Source organism: Aquila chrysaetos, chromosome 1 (genome assembly GCF_900496995.4).
Source record: "Aquila chrysaetos chrysaetos chromosome 1, bAquChr1.4, whole genome shotgun sequence".
Classification (NCBI taxonomy): Eukaryota; Metazoa; Chordata; class Aves; order Accipitriformes; family Accipitridae; genus Aquila; species Aquila chrysaetos.
The window spans coordinates 30497079-30514916 of NC_044004.1; the positions used below are offsets into that span (position 1 = coordinate 30497079).

At 40.4% G+C, this 17838-nt stretch overlaps 2 protein-coding genes across 16 annotated transcripts in view; one reads left to right on the plus strand and one right to left on the minus strand.

The window, feature by feature from the left end:
• FIP1L1 (factor interacting with PAPOLA and CPSF1) overlaps positions 1 to 7632 on the plus strand; it is a 44046-nt gene extending 36414 nt beyond the window's left edge. For 4 of the 9 annotated variants that reach the window (XM_030013415.2, XM_030013404.2, XM_030013443.2 and 1 more), the window contains 4 exons: positions 1474 to 1569; positions 2568 to 2787; positions 6453 to 6590; positions 7310 to 7632. In XM_030013415.2, the coding sequence (XP_029869275.1) occupies positions 1474 to 1569; positions 2568 to 2787; positions 6453 to 6590; positions 7310 to 7457 (602 nt within the window). In that variant the 3' untranslated portion in view covers positions 7458 to 7632. The remainder of the gene's footprint in view (positions 1 to 1473; positions 1570 to 2567; positions 2788 to 6452; positions 6591 to 7309) is intronic. The other 5 variants (XM_030013451.2, XM_030013477.2, XM_030013469.2 and 2 more) reach the window with 3 other exon arrangements.
• Positions 7633 to 8271: 639 nt separating this feature from the next.
• LNX1 (ligand of numb-protein X 1) overlaps positions 8272 to 17838 on the minus strand; it is an 85023-nt gene continuing 75456 nt past the window's right edge. For all 7 annotated transcript variants that reach the window (XM_030013332.2, XM_030013358.1, XM_030013386.1 and 4 more), the window contains 3 exons: positions 16968 to 17196; positions 9902 to 10060; positions 8272 to 9214 (listed from right to left, as the gene is read on the minus strand). In XM_030013332.2, coding sequence (XP_029869192.1) covers positions 9079 to 9214; positions 9902 to 10060; positions 16968 to 17196 — 524 coding nt within the window. In that variant the 3' untranslated portion in view covers positions 8272 to 9078. The remainder of the gene's footprint in view (positions 9215 to 9901; positions 10061 to 16967; positions 17197 to 17838) is intronic.

Consider the following 17838-nt stretch of genomic DNA (forward strand, 5'->3'; position numbering starts at 1 on the left):
CCCGCTGCAAGCCCATTGGGAAGGTTGCATAGTAAAATAATATTCTTAACTTGTAGCTTCAAGAATACTTATTTTGTCTTTGTGTTCTTCCACTGCATCAATGCAGTTTCTTCAATTTGCTCTTAAATCTTTACACAATTTAGTGCTACCTTTGCCATCAGATCTTTGAATTTTATTGAGCTGTCAATATACGGCACTGTTTGGTCTGCCAGTGAAGCGACTTGTATGCTTGTTTGCTTTTTCCTCAAGCATTTCTCTGTTCTGTGCTCTATAATGTTCTTTATATCTTATGAACTTGCAAGAAATTTAGTGTTACAGAAACAGTTTGAGAGTCAGTATTTTTTGAGGCACAAAGAAGGTGTATTAATAGTTTGCCTTAGACTGTGACACCATGCAGCTTTTAAATTTTTAAACTGTCTCCAAAACAGGACTTAAGTCTCCAAAACTATTGATTGTTCAAAGCTCCCTCTCTTCCTGTTTTAGAAATAAAATGAGAGTTAAACTTCGGAAGTGTCCTTCTTTTTGTAGAAATTATTAGAATAATCCATGTAGAAATACTAAAAGTGACAAATTACTTCATTCTAAGTAGTAAACATAGAGCACCAATTCATATTAGAAATTAAGCTTCTTGTGTGTTGTGAATAACTACTGGTGAAAATCTAGATACAAAAATGCTCAGAGTATCAAGTAACTGGTTTATCTCAGGTTATTGGGGTGGAAATGACAGACTTTTGTCTGATGAGAATTACTGCAGATGTGAGGGAGTAACCAAAATTTATTGTAAAAGTTTATGCTACCATTAATAATTGTTTTGTAATATACATTTAAAGTTAAACTCAAGTTTACACTTTAGATCAGAATATTCTGGCAACCAGTGTCTCGTAGACCATACGTATATTGTTGACATAGTGGCAAGTCAAGGAAATTACCAGTCTTTAAAGTCCAGCTGGTTTTTTGCTATTTCTGGCTGCTTTCCTTAGAAGAATTTCAGGTTTTGGCAGTATAATGAACAACATACTATTGTATTAGGATGGTTTTTTTCTGTTAACTCCTCATTTTGTCTGTAGCCCTGAAGTGAAACAGTGTCAAGCATTTTGTTAGAGGCAAAACTTTGTATAAATGCTTTTTAAAAGAATTACAATGCTTTTCATTGCAAATGTATTTTAACAATGAAGTGTTTTTTCCTGCTCCACTGCCTGCTCAAAAGGTCTTTTGTATTCCTCCTTTGGACGCTTGGCAAACTGCTGTCTTAAGCTTCTGCCAAAGCTTTCTGGGGTAGGCATACCCCAGACGTTGTAGGCAAGGCAGTCTGAACATAGCTGTCAGGAGGAGCCACTGGTTTTATAACTCGGCAGTATTAAATACAGCATCAGTAACGCACTTTACATTGTTCAGTGGATATTTATGTTAATTATATATTAATGTCTCTTTGTGACACCATGAAGTCAAGTGAATATTGTTCTCATATTATAGATAATGAAGTGGAACTCAAAACAAACGATTTATTGAAGGCTATGTTATCATTGGCTAGCAAAGCAGATAAGCAGAAAGTGGGAAGTCCTCTGTACTGTAAGTCCACTAGAGAGTGCTGTTTCCAGTTAAATACTACAGCCCTTATTTTTCATTAACAGAATGCATTCATGGGGCTTCTGGAGAGGGAGGGCAGGACAGAACAATTCGGGTATTAAGAGTAGTAGTTATTTATTACATCGGAGTTGGCAGAAAGCAATGGAGAGGCATGTCCCTTCTCTCTTTCCGTTGCTGATTACCTAAAAAAGTGGTGAGATGGTGTTGTGACTTCCTTCTTAACTTAAGCGTATCATCTTTTAGATTAAGATAAAATGCTTAATTTTCTGAAACTATTATATTTTAGTGGTAATAGTGGCTGTGCTGAGTATTCATTAGAAATGGTATCTTACAAAGCATAAGTAGGAGCGTTATTTCTTCTCCCCAGAATGAATTTGTGGAATTTATTTCTAAAGCTGCTGTTACATCTGTAATCAGAAAAGTATGGCAAAGCACAGTATAGAATGTAAATTAGTGAATGAGAACTTTGTAACTAAAGTATTTTAAATAGAATGATTTTAAAGGACAAACCAAAAATAGTAGCATCTAAATATAAAGATAGAAGCATCCTTTCTCCTTGTTTTTCTGAACTGTACTCTCAGAGCCACTGAGTTTCGAAGGCAGTTTTGTTTTCTGGTTGTTTTTGTTTTGTTGTTTCCCCCAAAACAAAGCCATTTGACCACGTAAAATCAGATTCTTTCAGCAAATCTTTGCACAATATTTTTTTTTTTTCCCCAAAAGGATTTAGGCAGTCTTTGTGGTGTATATCCTGGTTCTGTACATCTTCATAACGAGTATTTAAATGAGTGCCAGAGGCCTTTATTAGCATCATGGAAAAAATGCAGAGTTTGCTCAGAATTAACTTCTGTGTGAAAGGGGAAGATTGAAAAATGTCATTGGAGGAGGCTGACAAATGTCTCTGTTTTCATGCATAAGTAGTATTACAGTTTTCATATGGTATGTGATTTTGTTCTTTCTAATACCTGCGTCTTTTTCTTTAGTCACCTTTCCGCACTTTGCAGGTCCTGCTCCTTCGTGGTCTAGTCTCATGGACACCAGCAAACAGTGGGATTACTATGCACGAAGAGAGAAGGATAGGGAACGTGAGAGAGAGCGATCCCGAGATCGGGATCGGGACCGGGACCGAGACAGAGATCGAGAACGTACTAGAGACAGGGAGAGGGACCGAGATCACAGTCCAACTCCAAGTGTATTCAACAGGTTAGTGAAATGTCTTAAGCATGCTGTAACTCTGCTCAAAACCCTGTGTCTGTGTTGTTAAATAGTGTACTTCAACATGAAAATTTAGTGTTCAGGTCTATATTCCAAAAAGCTAGAGGATGTGGCTTCCTCCCCTTCCCCCTTTTCTCTTGGAAACTATAATTAAATTTCTAAATGTAAACCAGAACTGTAAAAACAACAGTATACGTCCAAACTCGTCATAGTGCTTTACAGGTTAAAGGTGTGATTTAAGCCCTGTGTAGGAGTGAGATATCCAGCTCTCTTTGACATCAGTAGTTCTAGAAAAATCTATAGAAGTACTAAGTGAATCTTAGTTGCCAATTCAGTGGTAAGAGCAATGTGGTACAACATTTGACCTTAATGAATGGTGTTATTAGCTGCTAAAATGGTTAGTTTGGTCATTAGCACTGGCTGGATAATAATCTGTCCTATCTTTTTTAAAACTATTATTTCAAGGTCAAGAACTTCTTTTCATTTTCAGGCAGATGACAAAAATAATGGCAGATAACTTTATTTGGCTTCCAACTCTCTAATTGCTTTAAAAAAAAACAGAAAGAAAAAAGCTGCAACTGTTGTGTGGTTCACATGCACAAGTACAAAGCATTCAATGTTGAGCTCACTATGACTCCATAGAGCAGAGGTCTATTGGCTTGCCAGATTTATCTAAACTTACTTTGCTCATTACTTGCTAAGTATTTTGGTGTAAACGTCCTGATGCTTTTCTCAGTGTTTTTTGTTAAGTTTCAAGTTTTGCTGAATATATACATTAGCTATTAGGTGGCTGGTTTTTACCAATGGTGTTGCTCTGTGGGGAATGAGAGCACCCGGAGTCAACATTACTTCAGTTGAGAGGTGACATTTTTTGCATGATGATTCTCAGCTGAAGACCCAAACTGGGTGCAACATAGGGGATTTTCCATGTATGCTGATGTGATGATGTTGTCTCCCATGTGCATGTGCTATGATTCCAGGGTCGGTTTCTGAGAAATCAAGACCAATCTAAACATCTGTTTCTGAGACAGCTTGATTGAAGGCCAGAAAGAAGCCTGGTCATTCAAGGGTGCTTGAAATGAACCTTAATAGCTTCCAGGCCTTGAGAAATGTCTGTGCTGCTGCCAGAGTTATCTGTAAAGGAGGGGGAAGAGCAGGCCTCAACTTTTTTATGTGACTAAATTATCCACCATCTGTAGCAAAGCTGTTGCCACATGGCTGCGTAAGAAAACGGGAGGCCCTTAACTAGTATAAGTTGGTTTGGGAGTTACAGAGAAGGTGAGAGAGGCTTAAGACAGAACATGCAGACATAGTGTTTTTTAAGAAGGTTTATTTTCAATTCTATGCATTTAAGAAAATAAAATGAAACGAGCTATGAGGAAGAGAATGAGAACTATTTTAGAGAATGCAGATGCATTACTTTTATTTAAATTCCCTTTGTTTAAACTTTGTTCAGGCAACACTGTGGTGAGATTTGGAGTAAGCATCATCTTTAGCTTTTTACTGTTCAGAAATTACCGCTTTCAACATTTTTAGCAGTTCTTTTCCAGATAAATAGGCTGTATTTGTGCTATAGTATTTCTTAAAATTGTAAGAAAATTGGAATTACTTTTATTCTATCAGTATAACCAAAATGTGGTTTAAAAAGGAACCTTCAGCTGTCTTTACATTCTGTTCTACCTTTACCCTGCTATCCTCAGATGAAATTGTGCATTCTTACAATATGTGTCACTCTGTCCCCTTGAGAAGATGCTGTTCTTTTTGGACTGTTGTCTGTTCTGCAAATACTATGTTTTCTTTTTTTGTTTTGATCATTCCAAATCAATTAGTTACCACTGAAAATGTAAACTTTGGAATTTGATTGATATCTTACCATTTTGTGGTTCTTCCTCAGCAATTTGAAAAACAAACCCAAAACCCAACAACTGTATTTCTAAGTCCTGGAACCCAATAATCCCATGCAGCAGAGCAGATGAGAGTCTGTCTGGCTAGAAAGCAGCTTTACAGGAAAGGACTTGGTGTCCAGGTGGATAACAAATTGAATGGGCCTTGGCACTTCATGTGCAATAAAGGTCAAAACGCATTGAGCTGCATTAGAGTGTAGCCTGCAGGTGGAGAATGTTGTTATTCCCCTCTTATTTGGCACTTGATACAATGTGCAAAGTACTGTGCCCAGTTTTGGGACCCTCAATATGAAAAAGAAGACATTGGCAGACTGGAGAGTCCAGTGGAGGTCTGACAAGGTGGTTAGCAGGACTAAGGGGATGGAGTTTAGCTTGAAAGGAGTAGGATGAGGAGGGTTCTTTAAAGGCTATTTTCAACTACCTAATGGATGGTTATAGAGACGATAGAGCCAGGCTCTTTTTCAAGGTGCACAGAGAAAGGACAAGAGGCAATAGTTAAAAGTCACAGCAAGGGAAATTCTAGCTAGATACAGGGGGAGGGGAGGGAATAATCACAAAAAGAGTGATCAAGTGCTAAGACAGGTTGCAGAGGGAGGTTGTGGAATCTCCAGCCTTGGAGATACTCAAAACTTGACTAAACAAGGCCCTGAGCAACCTGACCAGACTTCTGAGTTAGCCCTGTATTGAGGAGGGGTTAGCCCAAGTGACGTCCACAAAGGCCCTTCCAACCTAAATCCTTCTGTTTTAATTACTGCCTCAGAAAGCCTGGTCATATTGTGCCTTTCTTTAGGACTTGGTAGGGATTTTCCAAACTATGGTTATGAAGACTTCATGTGATATATAAGTAGTTACAGTAAGTTCATTTGTATTGGAAGTTTTGTTGTTAAATGATACTGGATACTGTATCTGGGTAGGATTTTCTTGGTAGAGAAATGATAAAATGAGCATGCCTTTTTAAGCTATGCTTATGTAGTATGAGTGGTGTTGGCTAACTATAGATTCTGCTCTCATCTTTTTTTAAAATTTTACTAAACTCTTAGAACTGCCCTTTTCATCAAATGAAAATGTGAAAATACATTCCTAAGTGAAGCCTTTAAATTCTTGTATAGCCTGTAATATTTAGGGGGTTTTGCCAGCATTGTGGCAGGGCAGCACCCGTGGTAATCCAAGAGAGGAGTGGAAGTAGAGACAGTGTTGGTACTGGAGAGAAATTAATTTTAAAAGCAACCCAAATCATTGAGTACATTTTACTGTCAGTCTCTTTGCACCTAGCTTTTCCTTTCTTGAAGCTGATGTAAGGAAATAGATCAACTGTACCAAAATTTAATTTAATTTACCCAAAAGGTATAATAGTCCAAAAGTGTGCTGATAAGTGTTGAGCATTACACACGCTGATCTGAAAACATTACTAAAGTTTATGTAGGATTGTACTTCATTTGCAGCTAGGTACAGGTTTAAGCTAACTGCTTGATAACTCCTGTATAAACTTTATGTGACACTGTTGTATTCTTTTTTCCTTCCATTTTTACTGAACAATCCCCTTTCAAAATTGTATTAACCACAGAAGTCTAGTGTGTAAGGTGAAGAGCTTTAATGTCCTTCTGGCATACATTGTGGATATTGTTTAGAAACCCAGAAGTGACATTAAGATTTGTCTGTCATTTATCTTGAGAGTGTGTAAGAATTTCTTTTTCTAATAGATATACTGCTTAGTGTTACTGTACTGAAAATACCTTCTTTTTTAATCAGTGATGAAGAACGATACAGATACAGAGACTACGCAGAAAGAGGCTATGACCGCCATAGAACAAGTAGAGAGAAAGAAGACCGACACAGAGACAGGAGACACAGAGAGAAAGAAGAGACTAGACACAAGTCATCTCGAAGGTTTGATTTTTTTTTTTTTTTTTTTTTTTTAATGGGATACGAAAGACTCGACCACTTTAAAAAAATAAAGTAAACTTTTAAAAGAACCCCAAACAAACTGGAGTTTGGTGGAAAGACTGTAAACAGATGTACTACTTTGGAACAAGTCTGCCATATAAAATGTGGACAGACAAAAAGCAATGTTGGCCTGAGGTAACTTCACATTGAATGATGTATGTGACAGTCTTAGCTAGTGAACAGAAATTATGAATTTGGGAAAAGAAGGGTAAAAATGGTGGGTCAGAAAGAGGTAGAGTGAAGCTGACATTCAGCAGCATTAACGTAAGAACTCAACAGTGATTCTTAGTAAGTAGAATAACACTCATGATCACTTGAGATAAAGGTTAAGTCCAGGGAATGGGGTCAACAAGAATGTTAAACCATTAAGGGGTACCAATAGGGACATGACATTATCAAAAGTATTGCTATTAGAATATGGGGTACAAATATGAAAAATCATTCCAATTTCCCAACAAAAAGTACAGGATGGGTGGATATATATACCATTCCATGAAAAATGCAGTGGTCCTGACTTCCAAATACTGTATGAGTCAGAACAGGAGCAGGTGCCAGTTTTCAAATATGAATGCAACGGCTGGTTTTTTGGTACTTTGTAATTAAATGGGGCCTGAAGTGTCACGAAATTTGTTTGAGGTATTTTTTTCTCTTTCTTTATTCAGTAACAGCAGACGTCGTCACGACAGTGAAGAAGGGGACAGCCACAGAAGGCACAAACACAAAAAATCCAAAAGAAGCAAAGAAGGAAAAGAAGCCAGCGGTGAACCTGCTCCTGAACAGGAAAACACTGAAGCTGCCCCTGTGGAATAGGCTTGTGTGATTTTTGCCTACTTGCATATATATTAGTGCCAGAAATAGATTACTATAAATCCTGTTATTTTTCTGGGTATTAAAATAATTTGCTCTTAATCTTGTTCTGTTAGTTTGAAATCAAAGATTACTTTGGGTTTTTTTGAAAATAAGAGAATAAATTTTTTCATGTTAAGATTCCTGGACTGACTTTGTCTTTTAAGAAACAATGAGAAAACATCTTGCAGCTAGAGGCTTATGCTCTTACAATATATAGGGCTTAAATTCTTTGTATTAAATTGTCTCCTTTTTTCATAAGCCAGTGGGAAGGTCATTCTTTTACTGACTTTAGAAACAGTGTGCATTCACTTTATTATATATCAACATCTGGAACAGTGTGGGATTAGTATAGCTTTTGGAGTTCATATTTGAAAAGGTCATCCCTTACTACAGGGACAGGCAGGAATTGCAAACTCTTCAAGAACCTTGTATGAAGGTGAAATGAAAAGAATTAGGGAAACTGGGAAAGGTGCTGGTTGTTCTTAGTCTGATAGAATACTGAGTGTGGTGATCATACACTTGGTAATTATGTCTGGTTCGTGTGGGTGCGTAAGGGTGAATTAAGCTGGATAATCATCCCTGCTGCTTTTCAGTGGCTTAAGAGAAAGTTCATTTTAGTCTTTGTTCTACGGGAACAGCTGTCCTTAACATGATGAAGATTAACAAATATATCCTCTTCCCATTGCTAGCTTGTGAGGAAAAAATAAGACTTTGGAACATGGGTAATTTGCAGAGAAAGGCAAAGAACTATTTTAAGAAAAACATAAGACCATCATCACTTTCAGATTTACTCCATCCAGAACCATATCAAGTGTGATTGGCATGGCAGTCCTGCAAAAATTGTACTGCCCTGTCAGGGTGCTATTTAGAAGACTTACTTGATGGTATTAGCAGGATGCAGTGTACTTCCTTAAAAACAATAATTCTATATAAAAATCCTAGAATTTAATAGTAGTAATCAAAACATACCAGGGAAACTAGGTAATTTGGTTTTAGATGAAAATAATCTCTGTACAAGTACACAGTTACAGTTATTTTTAATTATTTTAGAAATTTAATTCACAGTTTACAGACTAACAAACAGTACTTGAAAGTCTTGAAAATAACCAGCTTCATGCTGACCATGAAAAGGTACACATAATCAAAGTGCTATTAATGTGTTGGATAAAAAGCTTCACCTGATTTTTGCAACTAGAAAAATTGCAAGTTTTTCAATAAGTTATTCAAGGATTTCTTTTTGTAAATCAAAATAGAGTGAATGAGGAGGAGCTGCTGCTCTTTAAATTTCATTATTATTATAATGCATTAAATATATATATTAAAAAAAAACCAAAACCAAAAAAAAAACTTAAGAACACAGGGAAGGAAAGACTTAAGTCTGTAGCTTAAATCACTCTGAAGTGATGTTCTGACAGGTGACCCTGCTTTGCCTAAACTGGACTTTTCTTGACATGCAGGTTGAAATTTCACAAACCTTTTCTTTATAAACACATCCTTGGCCCCCCAAAAAAGCAAAGACTAATGGTCCTTTGGTTTTTTTTCTGTGTTAAATTACTTGTCATACTCTCCATGAAGCCTTGTTTTATAAAAAAGTGCCAGGCCAGGACACAATTGTGAGAGTAATTTTTCCTTTCAGTTCTTTGAGCATCCTTGCCAAGCAGGCATGCATCATTCCTGATGTGTTCCTGCCATTGACAGCAAGGAGGATGTCGCCGCATCTGAAAAACCAAAGGCAAATACGAGAGAACAATTGAACAAGGTGACTTCTTATCTTAAACGTTTGCAAATGCTAAAGCATGTCCTTAAGCTGGGAGGAAGAGGTAGAAAGGAGTATTACTATTCCTTCTCTGGTTAACTACTGTTCACGAATAAGGTAATAAAGCAGGTGAAAATACTTCACTTGTTTTTAGACATATTTGAAAGAAAATAGGACATAGTTCTTTCAGATGGGAATGATCCGTGTTCTGAACAAACTGTTCTAAGACTTCTTAACTGATTTAAGTTTGCTCCATAATTCTGCATTTAATCTCCTAAATTGTATTGGTGTTTGCAGGGAAGGTGGTTGGTTGGTTGGGGTTTTTTTGTGATCTGGGGATGTGGGAAAGCTGCTCTGCGCTGGCATGCTTTGTACTACCCCAGAGATCAAACTGACTTACCTTTATACTTACATACTAGGGATTGCTAGACATCTGAAAACATTCTACTATGAAGGCGAATCTGTTAAAGTTCAGGACACTTATGTCCTGTTTCCTATATCTGTCAGAGTTAGTTCTGTATCAATGAGTCCTTTTTTCCCCCTATGCTATCTTCATGAAAACTTGTTTTAAAAAAAAAAACCCACAAATTAACTAGATGAAAGACTTGACTTACTTAAATGCTACTTTTCATTATATAGTTATCATTACCTAATTCTGCCATCATTATATGCTGGTGTTCCCCCAACAATGGATTTGATAAAGAATGGTTTATTTCCAGTATGTTCTTCATAACCTCCTACGATGCTGAAGCCAAGACTTCCAGATGTATTTCTTCGTAATACGATTTCTTTGCAGCTGTACAAATACCTGAAACAAACCAGTCTAATTAAATGTCTTATGGTTAACTTCAGATTTTGATGAATCATTAATGATTAATCTGCCTTTTCATACACTCTTAGAGTGTTTTGAAGATGCAAAATAGCACCAAAGTTCCACTGTATTAGACACCTATACTTCCCTTCTGTTTTTGTAGTGCTGCTTTCCACAACCAGTTATCCTGAAAGTAAAATTACTAGGTAATCTTGGGGTTAAAATATTAAATAAGTTGTTTCATAGGGTAATAATTTATGCTAAATGATCTAGTTGAAAGTGATAAACACTTAACTGAGACTGGATTTAATATTTGTAAACCACCATTCCAGAAACTGTATTTCACCTACCTTGTACTGTCCAGTGACTTGTTTTATCTTCCAGATAAGAGCCTGTATGTGACTAACTGTGTCAAAAGTGGTAAGGCATTTATTACTGTGGTGCAGGTCAAAGCTAAATAATTTCAAGGCCAATGAAATGAGCCAGAATTAGAAAAATCACAGAGATGACACAAAGAAGAGTATCAGTGGAAGGAGGGATCCTGAGCTTTTCTTGTCAAGTAACATGGTAAGTAAGTCACAGCATGGAAGGTGCGAGAAGCCTATCCCTGTCAGTCGGTGCTTTGGAGTACTGAGACTGCTGTCAAGGAGATAACTTGTCCTCACTATAGTGATTAACACAAGTTTTTATGGTGAGAGACCTGAAATCTGCTTCTCCCTCCATTTGTCTTTTGAATGCATTTTATGATACTGTAAGTTATGCTGAGTCAAAGCTTAGCTGAAACAAGGAATAGGGGAAAGCAAGAGTAGTAAGGTTACTAGACTTACAGTTTGCCTATTGCTCTGAGTACATTAATTTCAATACCTGCTTTGTTTCTTTTTTTTTAACCAAGCAGGAAAAAAACAAATTAATTTCATTAGTTACAGAGCAACAGAAATTTCTGTCCTTAGGACTTAACCCACCACATTAGCAGTATACTCAGGAATGATTGAAGAGCCTGAAAATCCTTTTGCTGTTCCATATCTGAAATTATAGGCTGGCCTACAGCAAGCAACTGTTACAAACTCTATTCAGAGACTCTTTAGGTTTCTAAGAAACAGCTGACACTTCTTCTGTAGAAGGATAAATAACTTTATCTTAAAGACCAATATGTCTAGCTTTTTAAAAATTCTGTTTGTCAAATAATGCTTTTGCTGTGTTTCACAGCAGGATTTTATAGTAATACTAGATTAGTCCCCCAGGACCTACAAATATTCACCTGCTGCCAGGATGGTAGGTATATAATATTTGCACAAGAATTCACTGGCTGCTAATGTAAGAAACAGGTGACATTTGCTTCTTTCCTCAGCAGCCAGGCATTATTACTTTACCATCTGTGGACTTCTTAAATGTGCAAAATCACTTAAACCCTCTATGTTTGATGGTACTTATCAAGGTCATGACCAAGCGATGCCCGGATTCAGCCGTTAGTGCTATTACCTAGTGTTGATTTTGGGGGCAGGGGTCTCTGCTGCCCGGTGCTATGCTCACTGCCTTAAGGAGGATGTTGCTGAAATTGAAAGGTCATCAGCTAAATCCTAATACCATAGAAAAGAAATAGCCAAGCAGGTAAAGACGTGAGAAGAAAACACAGTGAAGACAAGCAAGGCTTACATGCATTCTGTACATACCATCTGTAAGGTTATCAGTTACACAGTCTCTATCGGTCCAGAAAGCATAAATATGTATTTGCTGTCAAAGTGTATGCTAAATTTAAGTAAAATAGACAGAGCATACTAGTCTAGTGTTACGATTGTTCTCTCTGCCAGAGCAGAGGAAACACACGAGCAAGGAGCAGCAGAGAGCAACTAGTCTGTCCTGACTCCAACCCCCTGCGCTGCCTTTTGCCTCACTGCAGGGATGGGGTGTAACCTGCTGTAACAAGGCAGTGGAGACCAGGAAGGCAGGAGAAGTGCTGGAGTGAAGCTGAATATGGGAAAAGGGGAGGAAAGGGGTTTTCCCCAAGTGTTTTTCACATGTTTGTCATCTTTGGTTCCCAATACCCAAACTGGTAATTAAATGTTTTAACTTAATTCCCCAAGCCAAGTCTTTTGCATACAACAGTAACGGGTGAGTGATTTCCCTGTCTTTACTTTGACCCATGAGTTTTCTTGCTCTCGTTCTTCCTATGTTCTCTTGTCCTGCTGGGGGTGTTGAGCTGTGTGGGTGCTTGGTGCAGGCCAGGTCCAACCCATCACACTGGCCATAGCTAGCGATTAACTCTTGACAGAATAGGAGTGGCTAAGTGGTGTTTACACCTTTAAATTAATGTTTCCTTATCTCAATCCTAGAGGATAGAGGGTATAAACATGGCAGTGCACCATCCATCAACTATTTGTTAGTGCTGTCAGAAATGTGAAAAGGATGCTGGGAGGCAGGGTGCGCAAAGCTGAGGTACATACAAGGTGGGTACTGCCTGCTCCAAACAGTTTAGTACATAAGCAGAGATGCCTGCACTGCCTGAGCAAAGAGCAGCCCAAAGGGAGTTAGTTCATTTGGGTCTGGTTACAGCTGTGTTGTAATAAAGACAAGCTAGAAAGCGCCACAGAGAGAAAATGAAGTAAGTACTTGCGTCATCCAAAGATGCTTAGTGTGAGTAGATTACTCCTCTGTGGTAACGAAAGCCCCAGTCTGTGTGTTTCGACCCAGTTAAACTGCCATAACCCACTAAACTGCAGCCAGTCCAAGGAGAACAGTCTTCTGCCTTGGAAGAGAGCAGCGCGCAGTCTTCTGCCTCTATCTGTAAATATTCCAAAAGCTGAGGACAAGGAGTGATTTATGTGTGAACTTGCCTCAGATTCAAGATTTGGGGATAAACAATGTCTAGACACAGCATCCTATCATAAGAAATACTACAACTGAGCATCAGTTACTGATGCACAAAGAATTTAGAAGTGCCTGTTTTCAAGTAGTTAAATGTACAATTCCCTGCTGCCTTTCACAAAGCGCGAGTATGCTCTGGGAAAGAAAACCAGCCCAACTTCAGGAGCACTTCAGCAATAACAGGTATGGAAAGCATGACTCCCTCCCCCTGCCCTGTTACAGTAGCCAAGTAGCAGTGGAATACAGTAATACTTGAGAATTGCTCCCATCAGAGCCCTACAGCCTGGATGGAGTTAATTTGGGGGAGTTTCTGTCCTAATTCTGTGTTTTATGTCCAGTTCTACCCGTGGTTTGCAGAATGACTTTGGCCACCTCCTGTCTTTCTCATCTCACTTTGCAGATGAAGAAAAGCACTTGTGTGAAGTACTAATGTTTGAAAATGTTATGACAGGATGATCTATAAAGTATTTTTAAGTGCTAGCTGGGGGAAGGAAATGTGAGGAGAGCAGGGAAAGGAGAGCAGGAAAACAAGCAGTAGAAGAAACATCACGGGGCTGGGGAAATGCTTTTCACCAGCTGCTCCACATTATTTCCTTTGTGCATGCTTCACAACAACATTTCCCTCCAAAAATAAAGGAGACCTGTCTTCCTCAACAATAAACAATTAAATTAGCTACCCTGAAATAAGTCTTCGGGTGGGAATGCTTAAGGTCCTGCATCACTGTTTCCTCCCGACGCCCAGCCTGCAGCCCCTCCGCTCACATGCGGGCCAAGTTCTGACAGACGTCAGATGCACATGTGCATCCTATTTTATAACTGCTACATATTGGATTGTACTACAGAAAGAACAGAGGAGTTGTTTATGTATTATCAAGCCATATAAAAGTGACCAAAGCCAATTTTAAGCTCTCACAAGGAAAGGGCTGAAATTTAAGTGTGATCCGCAAATGTTAAATTATGCAAGATGGCTTTTCCAAGGCTTTGAGCTTTGGTGTGAGAAGTCAGATAACCTGTCTGATTCTGCTGCTACTGACTTGAGCCAGAAAAATGGTATAGTTCCCTAACTCTCAATATTTGTGTCTCTTGTCTGTGCCCATCTCTGTAACAAGTATGCAGTCCCTAGGAAGAATTAGGTGTTTATAGTACACCGGCCTCAAAAGCGAGGAAGGTACTTTTAATCATGTAACTATTATTAACATTAGCCTGTTTTCTACTTCATCAGTCATGGGCAGAGGTCTGTAGACATCCTCTAGTGTTTAGCTCAACTTGGCACATTTTATGGGACCATCCTTGACAGGATTTTCATCAAAACTCCATGTTTTTGGAACACAGAAGGAAAGACTCTCCTCTCCCCTCAGTTTCCTAAGCCTGAGCATCCCACTCTAAGTCGCAATGTCAAGCTGCGTCTGCACTCCCTGTCTCGCTTGCTGTGAACAGATACTTGGCGCTGCACTGCTATGGCTTGTCTAGAGCCACATCTTCCCATTCTCAGCAGAATTTAAAGAATCCACCATCCAGCCGCCTCTTTTTTTAATCGTGCCTGTTCCTGGCCTACCAGTTTTACTGACTTTCCTATTTGTTCAGTTTTTCTTATGTAGGTGTGCCCCATCCTACCCGTCTTCCCAAGTACTTTGCATGATCCTGTATAATCATGATTTTGACGTTTCTACTTTTCCATCACCTGTACCAAATGTTCTCGGACTCACGTATCTCAGAGCAGTCCCTCTTGTAAATGGTTTTAATTAGGGTAGGTGAATCTTCACCATCTTGTCCCATAGTTGCACATGAGGCACCTTTGCCAAGCTGGACCTGTCAGACATCTATTTGGAGAAGAATAGTTTTCTCTAGCAGCCTGGAAAAGGCTGTGAGACTGCTGGCAATACCTTGAGATCTAGTGGGATGTGATCCTTGCCAAAAGCAAACTGAAAGCCAGATAGGGAAAGGTTAAATGCTCAGCCTGGAGTGAAAGGAGTTAATGCGATACACATCCTAGTGTGAGAACCTGTTGAAGGACTTCCAGACATCTGGGACCTGAAGAATCAGTACAAGAGTGTAAGCGCACTGATGCTGGGGAAGACTGAAGGGTCTGATAATCCCTCATGAGCAAACCCAAACCTGGTCCTTGCACACCCCTACTCAACCAACCAGCTACTAACAAGGATGCAGCGCACTTTTGTTACTGTCATGTCTAACCAGTGCTGGGTGCTGGTCCCTGTCTTAGTCTGATGTTCAGAGCAGTGTACCAGCTCAGCATACCAATCCCTTTACTTTTCTTTGGCGGAGAAGGGCCACGCTGTGCTCGGCATCGCAGCTGGGGATGGAGTTACAATGAACTCCTGTCTTCAGCCTTGCTGACACTGAGGCTGATTTTCCTTCAGATCAAAGGGGTGGGAATGCTTTCACACATGCCGCCTTCGGAGGAGGGGGGATAGAGTGAATTCAGAGACTGCTTTTAAAATGGGAAAAACACCTTTTCTTCCCAAACTGCAAAGTGGAACTGACTGATGTGAACCCTGGGTGCAAGCCTGCAGCACTGGAGCTCTGTCCTTCATCTCCGTCACCTTGCTGAGGACATGGGGACTTCAGGCAGCTGTGGGTAGAGATGATGACTAGGCAGCTCAGGTTTTCTTTACAGCCCAACAAAGGTGGGGTTAGGGCAGGTGTAGGCAAGGTGCAATTGTTTCAGTCCATCTAGCAATGGGTGGTGATTGAAAGCAAGACTCAGCATTGCAAATTGCAGCATCTGTAAGGCCTCTAGTCTGCTTGCTGTCTCTCTGCTGGGAGCACTACCCATGCTCCAGTGCCTTCACAGTGCTGCTGGTCAAGCTCAGGGGTGCAGAAGCACCGAGCAGGAATGAGGACCTCCCATGGGCTGCCTGTCCGCAGTGAGACTGGGTGAGAAAAGTTTACCGTCAGCTGGGGTAGCAAGTTATGGACCATCCATTTACTGCTTTTTCTTTCACAGGAATAAGGACGTAGTCCTCTCCCCTGGAGAAGGAACCTTTCATCTGTGGGTGACAGACACATGGCCTACCTTCTGATCTTGCAGTGCTTCAGCACGTTACACAGTCATTAGCCTCAGACCAAGCCCTGAAACACATCTGGCCCTCACAGCAGACCTTGCTGCAAGGTGAATGAGCTCAAAACAGCTCAAGCCAGAAGGAGAGAAAGCATCTAACCTGCTATGCGAGAGTGGGAAATGGAGTCCTGAAACTGTGCCTAGAGCAAATGCCCACCTGTTCTGTAGACCATCTTCTCATGCCCTCCCCTAAAAGACAAAGACACTCTGAACTGCTGCCAGGGATAGGACTAAGGACAAAAGTAACCTGTAAGCTAAATTCTTCATTCCTTAAAACCGAATACCAGTTTCAAATGTGTGATACTAGCTTCACGTATTCACAGATTCACAACATGTCCTCATTTAATACTTACAAAATGTTGCTGAAGCTGCAGGTATACACCCTGCACACCGAGTGTGTTTGCGAGAACGACATGCGATGTGGCTTTTATTATCCTTACTGAAATGACAACACAGCTGCTTCCTGTGTATGACAAATGTACTTCTTTCAGTCGGGGGTGGGGTTAAAAGAGGTGATTCGGAGATACCGGCCAACTGCACACACTTTGCAACATCTGGGCAAAGTCAAACAATTCAGCTGGATTTGGCTAAGGAGAAGGGCTGTGCAGCTTAGGAGCTGCAGGAGGGGTAGCTCTGCCTTCTGCAGGGTGGTCGAGCCTAGACCCCAATTCAGCAAGCTCCTGTATCCCTGTAAGCTTTTCCTTTCACTCCCTAAGTGCCAGATATGTTTTCAATGGAACAATTCAGGATCCTTTCCTCCCTTGCAAGGGGATCTGCATGTCTATTTTTCCATGTACACATACCCATTTACAAAAGGGAGGTATTTAGAGTCAAGTCTGTGACAGAGCCTGGATTTAATTAAGATGTCAGTGCAATGAATCAAGCCAAAAGAAAGAATTGCCAGAAAACACAAATCTTTCCTCCCACTCCCCTTCAGCAAGAGGATGTAATCTGTGGACTTACCGTGGCAGCCCCAGCCACATAACCCAGGAAGGTGACCACTCGCTGCTCTCGGGGGCCGCCTGCGTGGCCTCGGGGGGTGGCAGGCGGCCTTGCTCCTCCTGGGCTTCGCACGCTCTCATCTCCAGGGCTTTGAGCACCACCGACGAGTTGGTGTTTTTCAGCAGGGCGACGGCCTCGCTCCGGCTGACCCCCGTCAGGTCAATCCCATTCACGTTCAGGAGGATGTCACCTGAGACCGATAAAACGGATGATAAAAAACCTTGCAAGTGTTTCCAAGATCGCCTCTCCACCCCCACGAACAAGCGAGTCAAAGCCATGGCCAAGAACTTGCTGCCTGATGAGGCTGTTTGTTAATCCTATCGGTTAACGTGGATGTGAAGCATATGCTAGTAAACATGCCACAGGCATGAGGGAAGGGCCTAGATCCCCGTACACAGGAGCATCGCTGGGCTGGACGGAGGCTTTGGTCCTGGTTTCTTGTCACATCATGTCCTGCATCCAGAGCTGAATGGCACAGCTGGGGTCCTGCTGTACCAACAAGCTTTGGTACCGGCACCTGACGCTAGTCCAGGTCTCCAAAGCCCACGTCCAGCTAACAACTTTGGTACTCAACCTGAGCTTGAAACCTGAAAGCTCGAAGGTGGTTTTCTCCCAGTGCTCCCTAAGCTGAGGACTGCCACTCCAGCTGGTTCTTCGTAAAGTTTGCTTTGCAGAATAACCTATTATTATTTTAATGTTAATGCTCGTTTGAATGGCCGCAAGCCAAAATATCTTTCCGATTGCCTTGTTTACAACATAGGCACAGCAAGTTGCAGAGAAAAATGCAAAGATGACCTCAATTACTTCAGGGAGAACAATAAAGACATCATTA